The sequence below is a fragment of the Trichosurus vulpecula genome, chromosome 6 (genome assembly GCF_011100635.1).
Source record: "Trichosurus vulpecula isolate mTriVul1 chromosome 6, mTriVul1.pri, whole genome shotgun sequence".
Classification (NCBI taxonomy): Eukaryota; Metazoa; Chordata; class Mammalia; order Diprotodontia; family Phalangeridae; genus Trichosurus; species Trichosurus vulpecula.
In genome coordinates this window covers 185,139,760-185,165,789 of record NC_050578.1, presented here as the reverse complement: position 1 = coordinate 185,165,789, position 26,030 = coordinate 185,139,760, and the positions used below count along the sequence as shown (strand labels likewise).

The 26,030-nt window shown below is 40.0% G+C and overlaps 1 protein-coding gene across 1 annotated transcript in view; it reads right to left on the bottom strand.

Moving 5' to 3' along the window:
• The window catches only part of PPARGC1A (PPARG coactivator 1 alpha), a 784,344-nt gene extending 759,554 nt beyond the window's left edge, over positions 1 to 24,790 (bottom strand). Inside the window, exon 1 of the mRNA XM_036762810.1 lies at positions 24,469 to 24,790. Within this exon, the coding sequence (XP_036618705.1) occupies positions 24,469 to 24,555 (87 nt within the window). The 5' untranslated portion in view covers positions 24,556 to 24,790. The remainder of the gene's footprint in view (positions 1 to 24,468) is intronic.
• Between the last annotated feature and the right edge of the window lie 1,240 nt (positions 24,791 to 26,030).

Genomic DNA, 26,030 nt, shown 5'->3' with positions numbered 1-26,030 from the left:
AAGATTAAAGCAACAGATTTATTGGGAAATTTGGGGGCCTGGAGAAGAATGCTGCTTCTTGCTTCCGGGAAAACTAAGGAATGGAAGGTATAACTTGTCTTTAAAATTCAATAGTGCTAGAGTGAATAAGAAATGCTTTTCAGAATTGTGACATTTAAGTGGTCATGCATTTTTCAACATATCAGTTATGCAAAGATGTTTATATTCACTCTATCCTAAGTCATGTTTTATTTAAGTTCAGCTAAGAGAAGGCTTCAAAAAGTTTAATGAAGAAAATAAAAATCATAGGAATTGAAGTTAATTAAAGCTAGGCTTAAAGATTAAGGAGAAAAAGAAACAACAACCCCCAAACAGAAAAGTAACCTAAATAAATTGTACTGATGATTGTTCACCTCTCTATATCTTGTAATGTTTTGCTCTGAGCGCTTTTATGTTGTACCATGCTTATAAAAAGCCAGAGAGAAAAATGTCAATGGGTGACAATGTTAAAAGGTTCATGGGACGCTGGGTTTATCCAATACTTTTAGGAATGAAAGAAAGCCTTCATTTAAATGAAGGCAATTTCTCTAAAAGGAGAGGTGCATGAATAGTTTTAATTCATATTCTAACAAGCATGCAATGAAGTTCAAGAAGGTCTAATATGGAATCCAGGAAAAATCAGAATCATCTATTTCATTCCCACTTTCATAGATAATGACCTTAATATATAAGGTAATGACAGGAAATATAATGACCTTAACTTGGGCAATCCATTTGTTGACAGCAGGTGATAACTCGGCCTTCCTGATGGTAATCTGTTTCTTGGCAAACAAAAGGGCTATTTGCCACATACATTTATTTTTATGGGGAAGGCATGTTTTATAAAGCTGGATACAGGGCTGTACAGGTGTGGAATTAATTGTGCAAGTTACAAAATATGTTAGTGCTGGTATGTTAAACTCCATCTCTGGCACCACTATGACTGAGACATGATGGAATGTCCTGCTCTACAGTCACCCCAAGCCTTTATTTCCAGTTGTGGTGGTGAAGCATTTTCTGGACAATGGATTAGCCCAGTACTTTATTCTGCTTCTGGTTGTATGATCTAAGAACTTTAGTTTTCCTGATTCAACTCTAAGGTCCTCAAAGACAAGCTAAGTGACTTACAAACAATATATACCCTTTGTAAAATTTCTCTCTGTCAGTCTTACCATGTCTCTTCATGATGATGATAATTTTATACATCGCCCAAGATCAAGTTCCTAAATGGGTTCTAGATTGGTTATCCTCACATGCTTTTGCAACCTGAAAAAAATGACATCTCTACCTGGTGGCTCATTACTTTCACTTCTAATGTCACACTTAGTTCCACAGGGTGAGTTTCTCCCCCTAAGTCATTACCTTTTTTGACATCCATCCATCCCCTTCCTGATGCCCCAGGTGTTAAGAACTCTCCCTTATTGCCAGTCCCAAAAATTACTTTACATATTTCCTTTGTGTATATGTTGTATTTGCTTTTTTCTGTATACATGGTTTTGTCTTCCTGTTTCCCAAGTCCTAACCCTGAAGAATGTAAGCTCCTCGAGAACAAGGGTTATTTCATTTTTTACTCCATATCCCTAGCACCTAGCACTATGCCTGGCACATAGTAGGGTACTAATAAATGCTCACTGAGTTGGATTAAAAGAATATCTTACACTCTATTAAGAAATCTTAGTCTTTTAGGTAATTGAGACAGTATAAAATTCTCCTTCTACCATTTGAAACCAAACCCATCATTTGTGCTCTTGCTGAATACCCTTTTTCTGTTCATGGCATTCCATTCTGCCAATGACACATGCTCAAAACCTCGATGTCACCTTTGTCTCTGCCTTCTCATCCCCACATCCTATCAGTTCCAAGTCCTAACTATTTTACTTCTGCTGTATCTCTCACATTTTAACATCACTACTGTAGTTCAAAACCTCATTATCTATTGCCTGAATTATTTAAATTGCTCTTAACTAGTTTCTCACTTCAAGTCATTCAAAAGTTAAGAGCCCTCTATGTTCATCCAGTCTTGCAAGCCTACAAACTCTCCGATATGCCACTGTCTTATTAATCTTCCTAATGCACAGCTCGGATGATATTCTCCTCTTCAAAATCTTCATTAGTTCCCCTTTTGTGGAACAAATTTCAGGGAACTAATTTTGGGAAACATCAATTAGAGAATGAATAAACAAATTCTTAGTATGTGAATGTGATGGAATACTATAAGAAATGATGAAAAAGATGGTTTCAGAGAAACCTGCGAAGACTTTAATGAACTGATACAGAGGCAAGTGAGCAAAACTATGAGAAAAAAATTATACTATAGCACTGACATCGTAAAAATGAACACTTTTGAAAGACTTAAGAACACTGCTCAATAGAACATTCAATCACAATTCCAGAGAACCTGTGTTGAAGAATGCTACCAACCTCCTGATGGAAGTGATGAATCAGTATCCTAATTGAGATACATATTTTGGGCATGGTCAATATAGGAATTTGTTTTGCTTGTCTATGCGTATTTTTACATTGGTATTATTTTTCTCTTTTTTACATGAAGGAGGGAGGAAAGGAAAAAAATAAATTCTTATCAATTGAAGAAAAACTTTAAGAAAAATATTTACCTTTGCCTTGTTAGTAATATTCAAAATCCCTAGTTTGGCATTCAGATACCCCAAAATTGGCCCCTATTCAGTCTCTCCAATCATATCTCACACTATTCCTCTTCATATATTTAAATTCTACCTACTGAGTAGCCAAGACTAACCTTATTTCCTTTTATGAAAGAATTACTACTGGAATGGTTGATCAACAAAATGCTGGAGTGATAACATGCTTAGAGTTCAACAAAACATTTGAAAAAAATCCTCATGCTATTATTACCGAAAAGATGGAGACACATTGCCTAGCTGATAATATAATTAGGTTGACCCCAAACTGGATGAATGGCCAAGCTCAAAGAGAAGTCACTCATGATTTGACATCAGCTTGACAGGGGAGGTCTCTAAAGGAATGCTTCAGGGATTTATACTTGGCTTTGTGATATTCTGGCCTTCTTATCAACAACTAGGATAAAAGTATAGATGACTGCCTGCAAATAACCACCAACCTGTGAGGGACAGCAACAGACTAGATGGCAAGAGTTGAGATTCAAAGAGATATTAACAAGTCAGGACACTAGGCCAAATCTAATAAGGTCATGCCTTTAAATGAGTAAGTCAATCAAGCAGTTATTAGCCCCTACTGTATGTCAAGCACTATGTTTGATGCTAGGGATATAAGGACAATAAAGAAACAGTCCTTATTCTTGGCTTCAGAAAATCAATTTCACAAGTATAATATGGAGGGAATCCTGACTAGAGGACAGTTCATCTGAAAAAGATCTGACTACACGTTCACTATCAAAAGTGTTCTTTGGCAAATTTTTTTGAAGTGCAATTTTAGACTGCATTAAGAGAAGTCGAGTATCCAGGACTAGAGATCAGTTACATAACGCTTCCACAAGACCTGGCTGAGGTGAGACCAAATCTAAGTGCTGCATTTAGTTCTAGGTACCATATTTTAGGGAAGACACTAATAAACTAGAGGCATTCCAAAAGAATGCAACCATGATGACAGAAGCCCTCAAGTTCATGCCATAGGAAGATCATCTGAAAGAAGTGGGGGTTGGGGTGGGGGTAGGGGACCTGAAAAGTAGATTTAAAAGGGACATTATTTTAATGACTGTCATATAGTAAAGCGAATACATATATTGTCTGGCCCAAGAGCAAAGCTAGAGCAGTGGGCAGAAGTTGTAAAGAGGTGGCTCTCCAAAAGTAAAATGGCCTGCCACACACAGGAGGTAAGGTGCTCCCCCTTCATGGAGGCCTTCCAGCAAAAGCTCTGCATCTACTCACCAGCTCTGTGCTAAAGGAGTTTCCTCTTCAGGTAGAGTTTGGACTGGATTCTTCCCAAGGTTCCTTCCAACTCTGAGAGTCTATGAGTCAGTAAAAGTCCTTGGGGTTGGGAAGAAGAGGCTTCCACAGTAGGACAACCTAACTGAACAGATACGTCTGAGGTACTTTTATACCTACCAGTGGATATTAGGCAGCACTAACATACTGATCTGCGGTTGGGATGGAGAATCCTAGGAAAAGAGTAGTCATGCCTTTAAATGACAATAAGAATTGTGTCTGAATTTGTCTGAATCAGATTGAAAAAAATAGTCCTTAAATAATCAGCCAGCAAAAGTAAAATAAATCTCTTATAATTAATAAAGTCATGATATAACTTTAAAGTAACCTCTTTGAGCAAAGTAATTTTTTTAAAGGTTAAGGAATTGGAATAATGATCTAAATAATCCAAATGCCATAACTTGGTAAGAATGGAAATTAAGTAAGATTCTAAACTGATTTCCCTCTATATTTCACACCTGTTTCAGTTCTCTTTCTCCCGACTGATAATTTTTTTTTAAATGTGTTTCATTACTGTGTGTCAGTGGGCTAGGGTTGATGCAAGTTCCTTACCTCATCTTGTGTGTCTGCCCTGATGCCACAAACCAAATTGACTAGAGCTTCTTATTCTTTGTGACCTCTGTTCCAACTCTCTGCAATAGATTTCATTCTTTGAAGATGATAAACATTTTATATCCCTAGAGTTCAACCCATCCAAAAATCTCAACAAAGTTGCAGGTATCAAATTAGTTTTAAAGCATTGTCTGAAGGGTAAGACAAGATTTATGTGTATATGTGTGTGTGTGTGTGTGTGTAAGTGTATGTGTACGTGTATGTGTACATGTACATGTACATGTATATGTATCAACCACTAAAGCAAATGCTGGCATGCCAGCTAGGCCCCTGAAAGGTGGAGAAATGCCTCTCATAGAAAACTGGCAAAGACATTGCTGGTGCTGATGGGGTTGGAGTGGGGAGAGGTCTTGACAAAAGGATAAATGGAGGGTCCCCAGTTAGCTGAGCCCTATATGAAATCTTTCCATTATTCACTAAAGAATGATTATCTGGGTGTGCTAGTCACCATTTCAAAGGGGGCAGGGTGGAGAGAGAAGGGTAGGCAGTAGGAACCTGCTAGGTGATTTCACTAGTATAAGGAATTCCTGGTGTAGAAATACTATCAGTAGAAATCAACAACATAGTTATAAAGTATAGTCTTAGGTGTCTAGAATACCAAGAGGGAAGGTAAAAGCTCACATACTATACACATCAGAGACAGAATTTTAACTCAGGTTCTCCTGCCTCCAAGACTGGCCTCTTATCCGTTACACCACCTTGCTTCTCCCTATTCACAAGGACCACTTAAAGAGGGCTTGGTGGGACAAAGAAGACTCAGGGACATCTTGTTACAAATTGAGTTACAGCTAAATGAAGAGAATAAAATATCCCAAGTTTGAAAATAAACACAGGTACAGTAGCACCTCAGTTTTCTAGAGGTAACCTTTCTTTGGTAACCTAAAGTATTGAGGACATATTTGAGAACTAGGAAGTATGTCCAAAAAAGGACTTTGAGTAGTCCAAGGAGATACCACAAAGTCCAAGTTATTCATTTTACTCATTGAAAGGTCCCCAAGATGATTTACTGAGGACCTATTTACTCTTAATTTACTCATAATACTAAGAAATTTATTTATTTTCCTACCTAGACCATAGCTGATTAATAGAACAATCAAGTGACCTAGGAGGCAGCTAGAGACAGGCACAATGATGGTAAAGAAGAGAGATGAAATGGAGAAACAAAAAATTATAAAAAGGACACATAAGTACAGGGACAAAGAGTCCTACTGATGTTAATTATCTCCAAAAAACACCATCAGAAAATTTGGGAGGTTAAAAGGATTAACTCCAGTGAGCTAAAAAAAATCCATTCCTGTATGTCACCCCATTCCTAAATGATGCCTCTTGAATGACATATCAATATAGTTTACTATTGGTATCTTAAAACCTATTTGCATCCCAAATGCCTCACAAAGTACTTTTCGAAGAGTAGGTACTCAATAAATGTTTATTGATAAAGACAAAAGGATCATCTTGGTCTGAATATAGGCTACACCCCTAAAAGGGGGCATGCTCCCCAAAGATCTTTGACATTATAATGGAGGATGCCCAGAGAAGAGTCCAAATAGAAGGGGACTTATGATGTCCTCCAGATTCTCTTATGTGTGGATGATACTGAACTAACTATATCATGCTCTAGGGAAAAAAAACTCTTTAATGAGATTCATAAGCATTCAAGAGGTCAGTCTAACAATTCATACAGAAGAAAAAATAGCCAACGACAAGCAAGTAGAGGAAGAACGGCTATTGTCTAGGCTATAACACACAATTAGATGGATAGTCTACTGACATAGTCCATTGATAAGTATGTTTGTATGTATGTACCTCCATACATGTATGTATATGTGCATGCACATATGTGTTTGTATTATGGATACAAGTACACATGCACATTGTATGCTATAAGGGTGTATGTAGGTATGCTATATATGTGCATATGTGTGTATGTATGCACACACATATGTCTGTTTTAGATAGACACTTCCGATAAAACAGTGACTTGGGATCAGTATTAAAAAGGAGAAATAGATCAGCCAAGTTTGCATTTTAAAAACCTCATGGTACTTTCAGCCCCAAAATGTTTTCTAAAACTAAGAACCATATTTTCTTTTTCCACAATGTTAAATATCCCAAGGATGCTATGTGACTTTGATGTATGAGATACCACAGTTTGGCTACTTTCCACTCATATAATCCTGGGGAAGTCCCTTTTCCTCTCTAGGTCTCAGTGTCCTTATCTGTAAGAATACATTGGACTAAATGATCTCTAAGTCCTTTCTAATTCAAAAATCTTATGATTTACATAGACAATAGTCTGGTTCCCAAGCCTACATTTTATATTGTATTTTTAAAAGTCTATCCTTAAATCCATGGCGGGGGGAGGCAGGTGGCCTTTTTTCAATGTTAGTGAGCTTGTATATCCAAAATACTTTTCTCTGGGTTAACAAAATGAAACAGTGGACCCCTAAATAGCTAAGAATCAGATACTCACAGAATTTCAGAGCTGGAAAGACCTCAGGGGTCTTCTAGTCCAACCAATGAGGAAGGAAACAAGCATACTTTCTACAACTTACCAGAAGTGGCTATCTGTCTTTTGCCTGAAGAAAATTGTAGATATCTGAAGATCTTTTGAGATTTTCTTGGCAAAGATACTGGAGTGGTTTGCCATTTCCTTCTCCAGCTCATTTTACAGATGAAGAAACTGAGGCAAACAGGGTTAAGTGATCTGCCCAGGAAGTAACTTGTTAGGAAATAATCTGAGGCCAGATTTGAACTCAGGAAGATGAGTCTTCCTGACTCCAGGTGTGGCACTCTATCTGCTGTACCACCTAGCTTCCGCTCCTGTATCCACCAACAAATAACATTATAGTTCACATTTATATCACATTTCAAAGCTTGCAAAGCACTTTCCTCATATGCTTTTGGAGTTGATGGTAAAAATATCCACATTTTAAAGACAAGAAAAATGAGGCTCAGAAAGGCAGTATAACTTACCCTGGCTCAGAGATCTACTAAGTACCAGAGCTAAGACTTCTGAATCCAGAATTGGTGCTCATTCTATCCGCTGGAGCACAGCTTCCCCTCAAAGGGCATAATAGTCAGCGTGGGGTTTTGAAATACTCCTCTATATTAAATATCTAAGTAATTTACATTTATTATCACTCAATATTAAAAAGAACTGGATATTACCCTTCTTCTAGTAATGGATTACATTTTCTAAAGAATCACATTATTTAGAAGTATGCCTTCTAATTTTCTCTTGTACTACACTTTTTTATTCCCCACAAATAAATGGACATCCCCCCCACCCCTACCTCACCACTGCTCTTTGCAAGTCAGAAACTGAAATCTAATTCCAAATGAAACAACAAACATTCTGGGAAAGAATGAATTGGTGGGGAGGGGTATGTGGCTTTTAAACACAGGATTGAACTAACTGAATCCTACAAAATTTCCCTCCAAATTACTTGCTTCAAACTGATATTATTTTCTGCATCTTTAGGAAAGGTTTCCCAAAGACTTCATTGTGATTGATGAGACACATCTAGTCAGACTCCAATTCTGCCTTATCATTAATATCCCTTTAACCTTCATGAAGACAAAAACAGAGAGGATAAATCAAAACCAAATTCTACAGTGTGGACTGACAACACAAGCTACAGAAAGACCTGCTCAGCCTCACTACCAACACCTTCCATTAGACTATGAGCTCTTTGAGGGCAGAGTCTATCATTTGCCTTTTCTTTCTCTCCTGAGCAATTAGCACAGTGCCTAGCATACAACAGGTGCTTAATAAATGCCTCCTGACTTAACTTTTCATATGTTCCATGTCTTCCTCCTCTTCATCCTGATCATCCAATTTTATCAAGCTAAAATTTAATTCTGAAAGTCCAACTATAAAACTATATGGAATCCTTATAAAATGATTAGAATTCTGGCAAGAAAAGAACTTAAGTAGTTTATGGCCTCTTAATTTTGTTTTCTTCCTTGAAGGTGCTTTATCAGATTGTAAGCTCCTTAAGGGCAGGGTCTGTCTTTTGTCTTTTTTTTGTATCCCCAGTACTTAGCACAGTGCCTGACACGTAATATAGACTCTTAATAAATGTTTATTAACTGACTTCCAACAAAGGTATCTGAAATTTTGTCTTCACTACTAAAAATTGTTGTGCTGGGTTTTGTGGCTGGTTTTTTTGGGGGGTGGGGTAGGGCAGGGAACCAATGGAGAAGGCTTCTGGATTGTGAATTCATTAGTATAACAAACTCATATTACTGAAACTCCCCACCACAGAGGCAGATCAGCAACTGGTACATAAAGTCTTAGTTCACTGAGAAGTTAAGTGACGTGCTCATTTGCCACTTGGCTAATGTGTGTCCAAGGTGAGATTTGACCCCCAGAGTAACGTCTTAGTTCACTGAGAAGTTAAGTGACGTGCTCATTTGCCACTTGGCTAATGTGTGTCCAAGGTGAGATTTGACCCCCAGAGTAACCTGCTATCAACTATTTTTTGCTGCGTCTCATTAACATTTTATGAGAGCATTAATAAACACTGTGTTTTATTTGTTATTATAAGTAACCTCTTTCTTCTCCCTAAGTTTCAGACATCACACATTATATCTGGGCTGGATGCCTGCAGATGTCTTTGAAAATATTATTTCATTAACTGTACATTTGACAGTTTGAAGAAGAAATAGCAACTCCCCAAATCCAATCCTCACCCTTAAGTATTTTCAAGGTTCAGTGGAAATTTGGCTTCGTGCATATTGGCATCTCTCAAATGACCATCTACTAAAGTCACTTCTTTTATGAAAGACTGTCTCAGAAAACAAAGACTGTCTCAGAAAACAATTATTTCTTTTTATGCTTCTCCTAGCTTGCTCAAAGAGAAGAAACTACAGGGAGTTTGATTAGTATCACAAATAGATCTAAGAGTATTATTAAAGGAAGATAACTAAGCCGAGATAATCAGCCCTTCAGCTTTGGTTCCTAATCAGATAGTTCTTTGATTTTTGTTGGCTTTTAAAACATTTTAATACCTCTTCCTGGCCTACATTTTAAAACTTTAAGCAAATGCCTTCATAAAAATGTATATTGGGTTTATATCTCTGCTGTGTCTAGCAAGGAATTGGAATGGATCAAATTCATTTCAACAAGCACTCATTCAACACCTACTAGGTACATGACACTATCCAAGATACCGGGATACAAAAATAAAAATGAAGTCAGTCAGAATCCTCAAAGACCTTACATTCTCCTGGGAGGATACTCACACTCACTCTCTCTCTCTCTCTCTCTCTCTCTCTCTCTCTCTCTCTCTCCCCATATACATACATATATATATGTGTGTGTGTGTGTGTGTGTATACATATATACACATATATATATGCATACACACACAAATAAGTAAATATAGAAATATATACTAATTGAAAGAGAGCAGTTTCAAGAGGGAGAAAGTGTTACTAACTAGGGGAAATGTAAAAGGCCTTAATGAAGAAGGTGGCACCTAAGCTATGTTTTCAAGGAATCCAGGGCTTCTATGGGGCATGGATGAGAAGGAAGTGCATTCCACAAATGGTAGAGGGAGCAGAGTGCATTGCCCTAGTTTCCAAAAATCATGAATTCTTTCCTTCTCTGTTCATGTCCACATTGTAACTAAGGGCCAAACCTGGCTAACATTGACAGCAGGGAGACCTATTAGCAATGATTATGAAAGAATCAATGATAAAATAACTGCCTCCACGCCAATGTCAAGTCAATTGTTTGTTTAATTCAGCTCTTCTCCTTTCACTAAAGTCAATAATACTTGTCATTAAATGATGTCTTTAAGTGTCTGAAAATAATGTATGAATTTCGGTCTTGCACTTGAATTCATGCACGCACCTCAATGGCCACCCGCACTCATCAATGTTCTAGAAATCCTGTACCATGGTAGGACAAAAAGAAAATCTTTACCACATTGTTTAGGGTCAGGCAAAAGACCCCTACCTGTGTCTGCAAACGACAATAAAAGACATAAACCATAAATCTTATGATCTCAAAGTTACTATCTTTAGGGCAAATCTTTGCACTTGTCAATTTGACTTCATTTTTGGTGGAAGATTTTTAACACTCACTGATTTGACTGGGGCACCAGATCGATAGCCTGGCTGTCAGCACTGAAATATGAAAAGACAATGAAGAAAACGTTCACATTAGGTAGACCTCTATCAAGGATGTATAGGAAGACCTGGACAACAATCCTACATTGCAGTGAGGCAATTTCAACCAATGGCAGTACGGATATCAGTGAAGTCACAGAGTCGCTGAAATTCCAAAGTGTTTTGGGAGGAGGAAGTTTTGCTTGGCTCAGTTGACTATGACAATTTGATCATTTGAAAGATTACCGTCTCCAAATGTGTAACAGAGGATAATCCTGTATTGCCAGTGTTCTTGCCTTGGGCTATTTTCAGAAATGCATATTTATTTCTGACTTTGCAAACAGCTACTAGCAAAGAGGCAGCAACAGTTTACGTTATGGTGAGTAATAAAATGAACGAAACTAGAATTATTTTCTCTCCCTCCATCCCCACAGAAGATTAACTGGTTATTATTTGCAAGGTTGTTACCATGCTTTCAAGAAGTACGGGGCCTCCTGTAGTAATCACTGAAATACCTTAGACATGAATTTTATTTCCTTACCTCATTTATTCAGACTATCCCCAACTAAAAATAATAAGGATAAGGAAAGACCACCATTGCAATAAATCACTTCTTCCCAGGTATGACCATAACAAGAATGGACTTATTTCCAAGTTTTCAATGACAAAGGAGATAGCAAATGAAGCACCCACCATCTTACCTTTTCAGCATATGACATTCAAAAGCTTTGTATCTTAGAAAATTAAGTTGAAGTATACACTTTTCTTCAAACGCTAAAATATGATACATAGAGAGCTAGAAGAGAGAGAAAAGTGAAAACACAAAGAAAACCACTTTTTATGTATTGTTCTCTGCCCCCGAATCAGAACACAATTCTAACACATACTGTTGGGAAGAGGGAGGAGTAAAATGAAAAGTTTAAAAGCAACAAGAGGACAATGGGCACATGGAGCTGAACATAAGGCAAACAGCAGTGTTTGAATGACCGCTCTTCTTTAGGCTCTTCTCTTCTTTCTCTCTCCCTTCTGCCTTTCTTTTACCTCCTACCAAAAGTTTGTCAGGAGGGCTAATGCTCTCAATAGGGAGAATGATGGGAAAAATAAAATTTAATTAGAAGTCTCCAAGTTATTAGATTATCCAAGTTCTATACTTGGGTTAAAAAAATTCTGCAGGAGTAGAAGATGGGAGATACGTGGCTAGACGACAAAACATCTGGGCACCTTGTTTGGCTGTTAGCTTAGTATGAGACACAAGCACCAAAATGAGTGCAGTGTCGTGTTACATCAATAATAGAAACATAGTCTACAAAACGATGAGGATGGCTAGGTGGCAAAGTGAACAGAGCACTGGCCCTGGAGCCTGGAGGACCTGAGTTTAAATTCAGTTGCTGACACTTACAAGCTGTATGACCCTGGGTAAGTCACTTGACCCTACTTGCCTCAGTTCCTCATCTGTAAAACGAGCCGGAGGAGGAAATGGCAAACTACTCCAGTATCTTGGCCAAGAAAACCCCAAATGGGATCACGGAGAGTGAGACACAACTGAAACCACTCAACACCAACAATTATAGAATGATGGAGGTGACAGTCCCATTGACCTGGTCAGTCCATATGAGTTATTGCCTTGAGTGTGGGGCACTATGTTTTGTGAACCACACAAAGAATCTGGGGAGTATTCAGAGGAGAACGATCAACATGGTGAGGGGACTACAAGTCATGCAATACTAGGATCAGATGAAGAGATTAGCTTCGTTGAGCCTGAAAAAGAAAAGTATATGAGGGAACACATTAGGTCTTCTCAAGAACCTGAAGGTACTTCCTATTAACCTTCATGTTAAAATCATAACGCTTGGCCACCGAGAACAGAACTAGTAACAATGGGTAGAAGTTGCAGAAACAGAAATTTCTGCTTGACCTAAGGAAGATGTTTTGAAACAATTTAAGCTATCCCAAAGCAAAACGGACTCTCCCTGACCGAAGTTCCTCAATAGACATTGTATGACACTTGTCAGGAATAATGTAGAAGAGACTACCGGGGAGGTAGGGGTTTGCCTAGATGATCTCAGAGGTTCTTTCCAACTCTGATTCTGTCCTTTCCATGGCATATCAACCAAATTTAGATCAACTATGACAAGATTCTCTAGCTACATGTTACATACCCAACAGCAGAAAATAAGTTCAGTACCAATAACTCCTAAATAGTCGATGACAGCTCAGGACCAGTAGTCCTGAGTAGTTCTTTAAAGGGATTTCATTTCAAGCAAGTATAACCATCCTATCACCATGCTGTTACAATTAAATACTGGTTACTAACAATGCTTTGGGGAAATAAACAAATATTAGCTTCACCAATGTGTTTGTAAATTCATGAAAACACTCAACACCATTAATCTTCCCATTTTTCCTTTAGCAATTTATTATTTAGGGCTCAGCTTTAGAAAGAAAAAAATATTCCTTTGTAAATTATTTCTAATGTGACTGTTGGTATCGGGGTCAAAAAATCAATTAGCAATGATGTGCTACTTCCTAAAATAAAAGTCCTTTGATAAATATGTAAAGATTATTCCGTTTTCTTTTTACAATTTTTAGGACTCTGTCATCAAAGCTATGTAACCTTTTTCAGCCTTGACACCGCATAAAGAAAAATGTAAACAATTCCATTAGCACTGCAGCATGTGTATTCAGCTTATGTTTCTTGACTACATGTTATTTTCGCTCTCTAGCCTTAATACCTCATTTTAATCATGAAAAAATCTATCTGTTGAAATAAAAATACTTTATTTTTTATTTGATAATTAAGAATTTATTTTGACATGAACAGATCATACTTTAAAAGATTAAAAGACCCAAAGATCTATTTTTTAAAAGCATGTGTTTAAGGGACTACAGAATCAAATTGTATAAAGGACTGGGTGGAATGTATGGTAACTATTTTATCCATGAACACCATCAATTTTGTTAGCTTGACCTCTGCTGCAGAATGAAAAAGCTACAGGCTTTTAGAATTGGAAGAAGCCTTAAAGATCATTGAATCAAACTATCTCATTTTATAGATGAGGAAATTGGGACCTTAACTGGTTAAGTGACTGTTTCCACATTGCGTAGTTGGTTAATGGCAGAATCATAAATAAAACCAAAGCTATAACCAAGGTGGTGCACCTAGGATTTTAGCTCAGGGTGCTGAAGTTTGAGGGTATGAAAATTAGACACATGTACTTCTTCATCAGTAGAAATCGCTGTGGTTACCAGTTCTCTCATCTCGTTCTAATGAATTTGTCTTAGTTCATTCTTGCATTATTTTCATATTTACAAACTTATTTGAAGGCATGATTCCTACTACTTGCTCAGGAGATGTTTTGAGGAGCTGGTCCCAAATTGCTTGCCACAGTTCTGAATACAGCCCTGGAGTCTCCTGGTAACCAGGATATGCCACAGATGAGGGAGAAGAGTGGAACATTAAAACATTTACCTGATTGACAATTATTACTGAAAATATTCTCCCCTTCAACACTAGACCACCTTTTGACAGTTTTCCTGTCTTCTCCAAATAAATAGCATTCTCTGCTAGTTCTGGGCCAGTTAGTCAAGCAACCATCTAAATCCAAGCCAACAATGTGTGACAAGAGAAGGGGGAATGCTCTTTTATCATCAATATCCTACTCATTCAAAGTCTCAATGTTGAGTAGAGATAAAATATGTATGAAAAATGGACAACTTTTAATGACCATTAATTAAAATGCCATCTACCCAAAGATACGTGTCACACAAACACCTATACTATACAATAATAAGGGGTTGGTGTTGGTCAGAACTGAAACAGACATTTAGGCGGTAAACTCTCAGCAATTGTGCTTCTAGAGATCTTTTCCCATTCCCTTCATGTGGTTCTTTAGAGCATACATCAATCACCCTGCGTTTTGGCATCTGTTCTACTTGGCTTTCTGTCACTATACACACTTTTGTATGTTTTCTAATGCACCACTGATTTGTTTCGTCTTAAAACTCAGTATCTAAAAATAAAATCATGCTGAACACATTCCTTTGCATATTAACTTTAAAGAAATAGATTAATCTTTTAGAAATAAACAAATATGAATGATAAATTTAGCATGTAACAGTTGCAAAAAAAAAAACAAAACCTAAAACCCGAGAATTACCACTTTTTCCTTTCTCTTTATCCTTTTAAAAAAAATTTAACCTAAGCATATATTGTATGATTTTTTGTTTTATAAATGTAAAGGTTTAGCAAGCCTGTCAGGAATCAGTCTTATATCTTGGGAACTTTAAAATGGAACTGCAATTCCTTCACTTTCCACATTAAAATCCTATTTTTTAAAATAGCATAGCAAGAATTTCCTCCTCATCAAAAGAGATGGTACCAAAAATGATAGCATGGTACAATGTCATGTACAAACTACTGTTTTCAGCAAATGGACCAGAAAAGTAACTGCCATTTATTATTCTTCTATCTGATGATATGATATATTACTGAAAATGTTTCCTCCTTCTGCACCCACAACACTTGGTCCCCCTTTCCTCTCTCTTCTTGTAGGAGTCCAAAAATCTAGTAGAGGGATCACCAGTCCTTGAATAGTTGTTTAGTCAAGAAGCCCTCCAAGACTGGTACTGGGACACCATTCAGCATATTGCCCTAAAAGGATTACATATGCAAACAAATAGGCGTTCAAGTTACACTGAATAATGAGGCAAACAGCAATTTATAAAGTGCAGTCATTCTATGCCACATTTCATTTTGGAAGAAGGAGGGCTACAGCCAACTGCGAACAATTACAGAATTGTCAATGGAATTCAATAAATGTTGTTTAAAAAAAAAACCTAATTATTTGTTACAATAACCAGCTACTACCGCCACTTTGTATTTGGAGATTTGTAAACTACTTCCATTCGGAATGTAATTGATTTCATTTTTATCATTTGCTCAAGTTTATGTGGTTGTCCTCATCCTAAGAGATGATAACATCTATTTTCAGCAAATTATACATTATAATTCCTCATTCAAAAGCTGTAACAGAAAACAAAATGCTAATTTATGCTGTAAACGAAACTCTAGAATCATAATCACTCATTGTTAACACTAGGGACTAAACTGCTACTGGAAATAATAAACTACAGCAAAATGTGGGTTTGTTTAGAGTTCTCCCCCCCCCAACCAACCCCGCATGTTTTTGTTTTGTTGTTAGACAACCAGCACAATTTCCAACACTCTTACAGGCAGGTGATTAAATGACTCTCTCGCCTTCTTCCAGATACAAACCAGACTTTTCCTTTGCCCCTAAGCTATTATCTGCAGCACTATATTTCAAATCTACAGGAATATTTGCTCACAAAGCAAACAGAAGTGTAAGCTGAAAAAGAGAGCACATTAAAGCCCCACACCTGCTTTTCCACAATTCATTAGGCTGCTTCCTCTACATTTTCCCTTTACATCAGCGGTCTTCTTTCCTATGTGCTTCCCCTGTGCTGGTACCCCTCAGTGATACCTTCTGGTCATGGTGAGCCTATCCTAATAGCAAGTTTCTATCCTGCTTCCGGGAAAATTTAAAACAAGTTGTCAAAGAAATCCAGAAACTTGGGGGAAATTAGGTCAATAAACCATTCTAACCTCAATACCATTAAATATGCTATTGGCCCCTTTTGGAGACAGTCTGCTTTATTTGAATAACATTCCTGAAGTTAACAATATGTATACACCACCCAATAGCATTCCCTTGCCCTATTTCTTGATAGCATAGAAAAGAAATATTTAAATACAGTTATTATCTCAAAAATGGGAATTCTTTGAAGTGACCCAAAAGTCACACTGCCTTATGTAGTAAATCATTTTACTGCTGCCCTTTTATTTAATGCCCTCTGCAGTACACATTTATCTCCACACTGGCAAAGTGTGCTCATTGATTTCCTATGGTCTCTCTGGAAGAAAGTCCTGCTTCCTTGATGATGAGTACAAAGGGTGGGTGACCCCATTCTCATTCCAATGCAAACCCTGCACTTTTACATTTCCGCTAGGGCCACATGAACGGCAACCAGCTAAGAACTCTCTGCCCTCTTCTTCCAGAAAGCCTTGCTGTAACTACTGACATTTAATGTTTTTTTCCGCCTTCATACAGCTATATTTCTGAAGATCATGATACAATGTTGGAACTACCAAAAGGTATTAGTTCATCATGGACACAAATGTTACCTGGTGATTTAATATAGTTGAAACTATTACCATGTGGCTCATTACTGCATAGATAAACTGCAGCCCAAATTATCTCCCCTGAAACATATCTACTTAGAGTAAATGCCTAACATAACATGGTTAGTCCACAATATTCCTCAATGCCAGAATTATGTAAGCATCCCAGTGATGTTAGTCTACAATGTTAAACCACTCATTCTGCAAAACAAATTTTGTGCAAGTATTTATCAATGACATTTTCCCCCATTATCTGTGTTATTTTTGGCTAAACAGAGGATTTGTTCCTCCACTTAAATCACACCTATTTGTCAGAGTAAATCTAAAACTAAAGAATGTTCTCTGAGGCTAAGTCCAGATGGAGCAACCAAACGTACTCCCTTTGTCTTCAACAGTCAACTCAGTCAAACAATTGATTGGTTCAGTTAACAAACCAGCCAGTTCAAATAGAATGAAAAAAGGAATTTATTACGTCAATTCAGTAGACATAGCCTTGCTCATAATCAATCTACAAGCATTTATTAAGTACTTACTATGTGCTTTGGTGCAGCCTTGTGGCTGAGTCCAAGTTTTACAGAACAAATCCTTTTTATTAAGGGGATTTGTTCGGTGAAGTTTGGATTCAGTCAAAGAGAAGTTGAGGACCTAGAGGGCCACATGTGGCCTTGAGGCTGAAGGTTCCCCACCCCTGTGCTAAGTATTGAGGATACAGAGAAAGGTAAAAATGTGACTTCTGGCATAAAGGAACTCACATTCTAATGGAGGAAATAATATATAAACAACAATAAACCTACAAGATACAACCAGTGTACCCAGGAAGTGATCTTAAGGAGAAGGTACTCATTCATTCAACACTCATTCCTTAAGCACCTAAAGGAATCTGTTCCTACATTAAAGGAGTGGGGGGTGGCGAAGAACAGGGAGAGACTGGAAGTCAAACCAGTTGTTTGGGGTAGAAAACATATATAGCTATATACAAAGCAAGGGTGGGCAATCAGGGAACCCCTCCCACTGAGCTGGCTATGAAAGGAAGCTTAGGATTCTATGAGGTGGCAATGAGGAGGCAGCCTATTCCAAGGCACAGAGATAGGAAATGGAAAGTTGCATGCTGGGAACCACATGTAAGCCAGTTGAGTTTGAACTCAAAGGGCATGAAGGAGAATATCATGCAATAAACCTACAATGGTGGGCTAGAGTCAGATCAGGAAAGGGCTTTGAATGCAGAACAGGAATCTAAATTTTACAATACAGAGAAGAAAGCCCTAATAGGGCTCCTTGGGTGATGGAGTGGCATGGCTGAACTGTGCTTTAGCTAAAATAAGATCACAAAATCACATAGAGGGAGAGCTAAAAGGGATCTTCAAAAGCACCAATCCATATTTTTACAGAGAAACTGAGGCCTAGAGAAGTGAAGGCCCAGTGACACACACAGTAAGTGATAGAGCTGGGACATAAACCTAGGTTCTTTCACTCCAAATTCAGTCCCATCTAGTTACTTAAAAAAATAAAAATTAAAAATGGGCAGACATGATTACAAATAAAGGAGGGAATTTTATTCATTTTACAATGTCTACAAATAAATTACATCATCAAAATTTGTTTTTAGAAATGTGTACTTGATCTGAGCAAGTTACTTATGTAAGCACAGTTAGTTACTACAATGTATTTTGCTTCTCAAAATCTAGGTAGATATTGCTCTACAAGGGAAAACAATATTTGTAAGCTAGCATAATGGGAGACTGACTACATCAGAGAAATTATACACATGCACCAAAATATTAAAAATCTATTTTTCTCTTCACATTTCTAGCTCCATGGGTTCAACATTAGAATAGCATCAGCAATTTGGGGATGGTTGTAAAATTTCTTGACCAGTAGCATGCAAAAGTTTATTTAGCTCTTTCTCAGCCCAGATAATTCCTCCAATTCATGAACTACATGAACTACCTGTTCATAAATTGCATTCCTGAAGCACCTACTATGTGAAATTAACTACAAAGTTACCTAAAAATACATAAATACGCAAAAAAGGAAAAGCTTTCAAAATATAAACATATCATTTATAGTCATATATTTTTAAATTTTAAGAGATCATATCTTAACACAGAGTCCTGTACAGAAGAGAGACTTTGAAGACAGGACAATCCAAGTTCTGGCTCATCTCTATGAATCAAAACATTGTCACAGCTTTATAAATTGTGATGTGCCCAGAAAGGAGGGGGAAAATATGTATTGAATTCTTTACAGTACTCGGACTAGGTGGAAAAGAATGTTCCTCCCTGGGCTGGATTTTGCCTTGGCTATTCCATATTCATGGAAGTCGTGCCAAGCCAAGAAAAACAGGCAGTCAGCATAAGCTTTCAACAACTCACCCACATCCATTAAGGATTTTACATTGAAACTTCTACCCTGCTTGAAAAGATAGAGTGAGTACAAAGAGGCACAGGTACCTAGCTCACAAAGGTCCAGGGCCCAATTCAAAACAGCTACTGCCTACTCTGACTAGATAGTGGGCATCCTACAAGGATGCCATTTTATATCTCTACTTTGGGAAATTTGACAGAGGCGCAGGGGAAGGTCCCAAATTGAATCTGTAGGGGAAGAGCTCTCCAAAACTCGATGACAAAACATCTGGTTGTTGGGTAGGGCAGGGGGAAGGGTGGACGGAGGAGGATGAAAAACAAACCAGTTGCTTGGCATAGTGCAAAATGAAGGTGCTCTAATTTCCCCTTTGTAACTGGCTGTATTGATATCATACATAACCTGATTTAATTGGCTGATTGCTTAAAGTTAATTCTGACAGCAGATGGTTGTACAAGGGAACCTACAGTAACTACCAACATCTATTGACTACACAGACCAAAACAACCAGCACTCAAGATGTACTCCTGACCAACTCGAAGGTCAGTTTCCTGATAGAAGCTCCAGATTGGACAGCAACAGCACAAAAGACCGGCAGGATAGTTAGAAAGTGCAATGTAAAAGGTGACTGGGAAAAACATCTTTACAAGAAGCTTGCAGTACTGCCATCCCTAGGTATGAAACTGTAATTCAGAGGAGGGTCTCTCTCTGCCTTACACTGCTGAGACTAAGAAACCTTTTACCAGTACTCTTTATGTATGTAAGGGTGGGTGGTAATTCTAATTCAAGAAATAAATTCTAAATCAGTATCATCCATCCTTTTCTTACTACATTACTTTTCTTACCCTAATTATTCTGCAAAACTATGGCATGCAGATACTTTGAGAAATGGTTTCAAAATACTTGGCAGGTGGTCCATCCAGGCATAGAGTAAAAATGCCAAGCTTAACCTTTCTTCTATAATAGATGCAATTTATTTATATCACATCCTAGAGTCTTCCCAAAAGACGAAACCTACACTCTGAGTTCTGAATATTAAATTTTCATATTAAAAACTGAAAGAGCTAAATTAAAAGCAGTTTATTTGGGAGTAATAATAAAGTGTCTTGGTTATTTCAAATGATCAAGAAAGGAAGTTATCTGTGTACAGAAAAGTCTTTTTATTCTCTTTCACTTGTTTATTTATACTGAGAGGTGTTATAAACACGGTGTTTTGTTTTGTTTTCTTTTTTGTGAGAATGAAAGTAATCAAAAGGCCTTATGATGCCAGGAAGAGAGAGTCTTAGTGGGCCCTAGTGAAGATGCTATTGATATTGTGAAAAGGCTTCTTTTACATGGCATTAGATCTGGAGAAAGCATCATATTGATCTGAAAATAAAAAGCTTGATTTTTTTTTTAGTACAGTCATCCTTTCCCTTCATAAGCACTTAAATACACTACAAAGTTGTGGGGTTTTTTTTAATTGAAGTAGAGTAAACAAATTATATTTGAAGAGCATTGCTTTTTTTAGTGACAAACTGAAGATTTGTAAGCTTTTTTGGCAGCAATTCAGGTAAAATCATGAAATAAGTCTTGCTCTTTTAAATTTAGGCCAACTCTACCTGTAATAGCTCTGACAAAGCTTTAAAATAGAATTTCATATAACTTTATATTTTTTACTGCATCCAAGCAGTTAAAATTACGTTTCTCATAGTCCAATGAGGATGAATAAGACTGAAAATGCAAACTAGAGATCAATAAATTATAAAATATATAGACATATGCACACACACACATACAAACACATACACACAAGCATCTATTTTTTAGTGCTGAACATTCTGATCTTGCTATGGTTAGCACCTACCAAAAAAAAAAAAAAGCTTAGTAGGTTTACCTTTTTGCATTACCCTACAGAGATTCTCCAATATGTCAATGTCTTCTCCCTAATGATGCAGGTATCTCATTTGTTTCTGTATTTTATCTTAAAATCACACAATCCCATTTTTTAAATCAATATTTCAAATAATCTTCCTTTTCCCACCATACAATTAAACTGCAGTAGCAATAACATATATCTTCCAATATTACGGTGAGCTAACCAGACCCAAAAGGTAACACCTGCAGGCCTTTCACTAATTCTATCTGCTTTTCATCATGAACATTTTCCAAAACAAAAAAAATGTTTGTTTAGGGTGGGGGTGATTTTCCCCTAAATCTTGTTAAACTAACTTTATAAAAATGGAACTGGTTTAGACCTGTTTTTAATGTTTCTATCTCTTAAAAAAATCTTCCTTTTCTTCTCTTTCTCCTTCCCCTTCTCCACCATTTCTCTTTCATATCCCCCCCCTTTCATCCTACCCATTTCCTTTGGTTTCTAAGGAGGTTTCACGTGATTGCTAGTCTTTCAGAATCAGGCAACAGCCCTTCCTAAAATCTTTCAAATAGCTCATTTCTTTACATCTCAATTTTTTCAAACATATATAGAACCTTATATAATTGTAATTCTGTGCCATCTCATGTGTCATTGACATGTTTTCTCCACTCCCTGCCTTTTCTAAGGCAGGAGTACCCAGGGCCACCAGGTGCAGGCCACAGGCAACACACTGTAAACTTATCATAATGCATCTGGTTCTTTGACTAGTTGGGCGCGTGGCGCTGCTGAGGAATCACGATTTCTGATTTTGACAGTCCATGGTTTTCAATAGGAGAATGTCCTAACGGCGTGCAAGGCTAGTTCTGACTCACGTTAGGTCTATAGCAAACCAGCCCAAGAAAGACCCACAGACGACACACACTGCACACACTCGGAACGGCAGGCTTTGCAAATCTTTTAATTGTTTTTGTATTTGGAGCAGGATAGGGGAAGTTAAGAAAACGAAGGGGGGAGTGGGGGGCGCGGAGACACAGTTCTGCTGCCAATAAGCAAAACCGAGTGGCAACCCACAGCCTCCCTTCTGCTAGCCCCCTTCGATCCTGTGCACTCTAGGGAGCTTTTTCTATTACCCACCCCCACCCCACAAAGCGCACGCATCTTTTTTCTTTCCCAGCCTCTCCATCCCGCACAACTACAGGGTCGGCCAAGCCAACATCGAGGCTTCTGCCAGACATCAAGTGCCTTCCAAGTTTCTACTAATAGATTTGCCTCTCTGCCTCCCTCCACTCGCTTGGTTGTATGCTTCAAAACCCAGACACCAAAGTTCAATATTTATTGGGCTGTTTAAAGGCACACATGGGTCGGAGCTCCAAAACTTCCCCCAACCCTTCCCCAAGGAATAAAAAGAAGACGCTGTTCAGACTCCCTCCTCCCTCACGGGCAGCAACGGCGGCGGCAGCCGCGGCGGCATTGGCATTGGCATTGGCACTGCTGCCTGTCTGGGGCTCTCTCCGCCTGCTAGTTGCTTCTACTGCAAGAAGAATTCTCCAAGGCTCCCCCGGCCGGCTTTATGTATTATTAACTCCCGTGGCAGTGTGTGGTTTCTTGATCCCTCGCTATAGAGGTGAAACCTTAAACTGGCAACTGCTAGTTTGGGGATTTCAGTTTCCTGGAAACTGGTGTGCTGGGGGTGGAAGGAGAGATGGGGGCGGGGGGGGGGGCGCTGGGATAAAGAAGACTGACTGCACGTTTTTCCATGAGCTCAGCAGAGCACGCTGCCCACTAACAGGGGAGGCAGAGCGCGCGAGGCGAGCGCGCGAGGGGGAAAGCCAGCCCCGCGGGCGACTGGGCAAGGGTGGTGAGCTCTCCTCCTCGTAGTGTCCCCCCCAGGCCCCCTATGGCCACACATACACACGCACGCGCGCGCGCACGGACACACGCACGCGCGCACACCGACACACCACACACACACACACACACACACACACACACCCTCTGCCCGTGCGCGCTCCGCCTGACAGGCACGCGGACACCTGACCTGGGAATCCCACGCGCTGGAGGCCGCTCCAGCAGGCGGCACGTTGCTGCCTAGCAAGTTGAACGCAGCATCCTTCCTTAATTTTTTTTTCCTAAGGCTTTAACTTTTCCCTTCGCCAGCCCTCCTCCCTCCATCACTCACACACACACACACACACACACACACACACACACACACACACACACACACACTCTCACACTTCCTCTACCTCCCTCCCGGTCCCTACCTCGTCCCTCCCTCTCTACTTCACCGTGTAGTTTACAGATGACAGATGCCTGGAGACTTTCACCAAACAAGCAGTGGGGGCAGCAGACTACAACAGTTACTTAATTAAAAGGCTTTTTTCCACCCCCCGCTCGGGCTCTCTCCTAGGCTCCCAGAATAGCTTTTACACCAGGAGACACGATCCACCCTGCTCTCTCCTCCAGGTACCCACCCGGTTTGGACACCCCATCTGCCTGCTCCCCCCCCCTTTTGTTTTCCTCGGTATCCCCTCTCACTTCGACGACTCTGCCCTCCCCCGGCACCCCCCAAGGCAGACTGACATGTACACCTAGAGGTACAGAGCAGCTCCCGGGGAAGGGATGCAGCCAGACTGCATTGCACAGTCATCAAAGTTAAGTGGGGGTGGGAGGGGGATAGGTGCGGGGGCGTAGGGAGAAGCCTCAACTACTCCCACCCAGACCGGGTCAGGGATGCTTTACTTGCATATGCAGCCATTTTAGGGGAAGAAACGGGCTGGGGGCGGGAGGGGAGGGGGAATGGGACAGGGAAAGGGGGGAAGGTTCCACTGCCAACAAACAGCTTGGGGCTTGGATCCCACCCATCCACCCCCAGGACCCAACTAACAGGCAACCAGGCTGCAAGAAAGAACGGGCAAAAAGCACCGAAGGAGACTTAAGAGGTTTCGCTTGAGTTGCCTTGTTGTGCCTAGAGTTGTTCGGGGTAACGCACCAGCTCCATCCTTCGGATATCGCTGCGGGGGGGGGAGGGGCCGCGGGGGGGGGTACTAAAGAAAGGGAGAAGAGGTTGTGAAATTGATAGAAGATTGGGGAGGGCGGGGGAGGGAGGGGCGAGAAAGACCCATCGCGATTGGAAAGCTATCGTTCTTATCCCCCTTTCCACGACGTTCCGTTTTGCAGAAAGACATACACAGACTGAGCAACCCACTTCGCCGCCGCCACCCCCCACTTCCCTCTCCAGCCTTTTGCATCCCTGTGGAGTGCTAAGTGGGTTCGCGACAGGGAGGAGAGGAGGGGACCGGGATGGAGGGGGGTGCGGGAGAGAGATAAGAAACAGCATCAAGCCACGGGGCTCTTACCTGGTTGTAGGAGGTTTCCCAGGAGGAGCTGTAGTTGTAAAAGAAAGAGGAGAAGAAGGCATCTTCCGATAGCCCGCAGCCTGCCATCCTCTGGATGCAAACAAAATGGGGAGGAAAAAAAACAACACAACAAAAAAAAAATATCTCCAAAAAGGAAAAGAAAAGAAATGCAAAAGGAACCTCTCAACTCTTCACCCTTCCTGGAATTTTTACTGATGCTGCCGTTACTAAAGACTGAACCTAGAGGTTTGCCCTGACTTCTGCTGCCGGGCTGCTGCTGCCGCCGCTGCTGCCGGTACGGGTGGATATGTGTCTCTGTGTGTGTGTGTCTCTGTGTGTGTGTGTGTGTGTGTGTGTGTGTGTATTTGTGTGTATGTGTGTGCGTGCGTGTGTGTATTCAGAGGGAGAGAGAGGAGGGGAAGAGATAAGGAAAGGAGAGAAATGAGAGACTGGATGGAGAGCAGAGAGAGAGAGAGTGTGTGTATGTGTGTGTGCGTGTGTGTATGTGCGTCTGTTTGTGGAGCTCACCGAAGAGCCAAAGCCTGAAGACGGAGCCGTCACGTGGGGCGCGCTGACTCCGCTGCTGGGGACAGCCTGTACTACAGACCCTGCTACTAAATCACCCACAGCCGCACGACCTTTACATCCCCCCCCTCCCGCTGCCGCCCCCCCCCCCCGCGCCCTCCCTCCGGACCAAGGCTGGCAGGCTGCGCAAGGGAACTAGTGGGGCGCGTGCTGGACCCGCTGCTGCACCGGCTTTGGGGGGCGGGGGCGAACTGGGGGCGGGGGTGGGGGGGGACGGAGAAGGGAAAGAGTCGGGGGAGGGGTAGGACGCACAGGTGCTTTTCCTGCCGCCCCTGGGTTCCAGGTCTCTTTCCCCCTTCCCTCTCCCTCCAAATCCGAGTTTCATTCGACTCTCATTAAAGACTTTTAATTCTGGCGATGCCTTCTTGTGTTGTTCGCTTTTCATGGACGAGGCAGAGCCTCCCCCCCTCGGGGACGTGATTTTACACAGTTAATACGTTGGGTTTTCTATCTCCCCCCACCCCACTTCCCAATACACTTATGCAGCAGCCGACGCCCCCTCCGAGCCCCAATACCTCCCATCCCAAATTAAACCCCACTTCCTTTTCCCCTGTATGCTGTAGTTAAGCTAAGTCTATGCTACATCAAACTAGGCTAGGCAGAGAATTGGAAAGTAGATTTAGGGAACAATGCTGCCCCAGCAGGGAGAAAGGCTAGATGGCTTTAATGGGTCTTCTCCATCTCTAGTTTGGCATTCTGTTGATTTAACAGTAAAAATAACATGAAAATAATATTTTTTAATGTTTTAAGCTTCTCCACTAAGATCCAGTCACTATTATGTAAGGAGATTTGTTAAATAGGGCCCCCTCTTAGAATTTTTTTTAAGACAGGAATAATATGACCATTTTCCTGAGGCAAAATTCTAGGACCATCCCTGCCTCTCTCTCCTAATAAGCGGGGAGCTGAAAGTAACATCTGCAGTGACAACTTCCTTACCTCTTGGCCTTTTGCTTTCCATAAAGGTGCTCACAATAAAT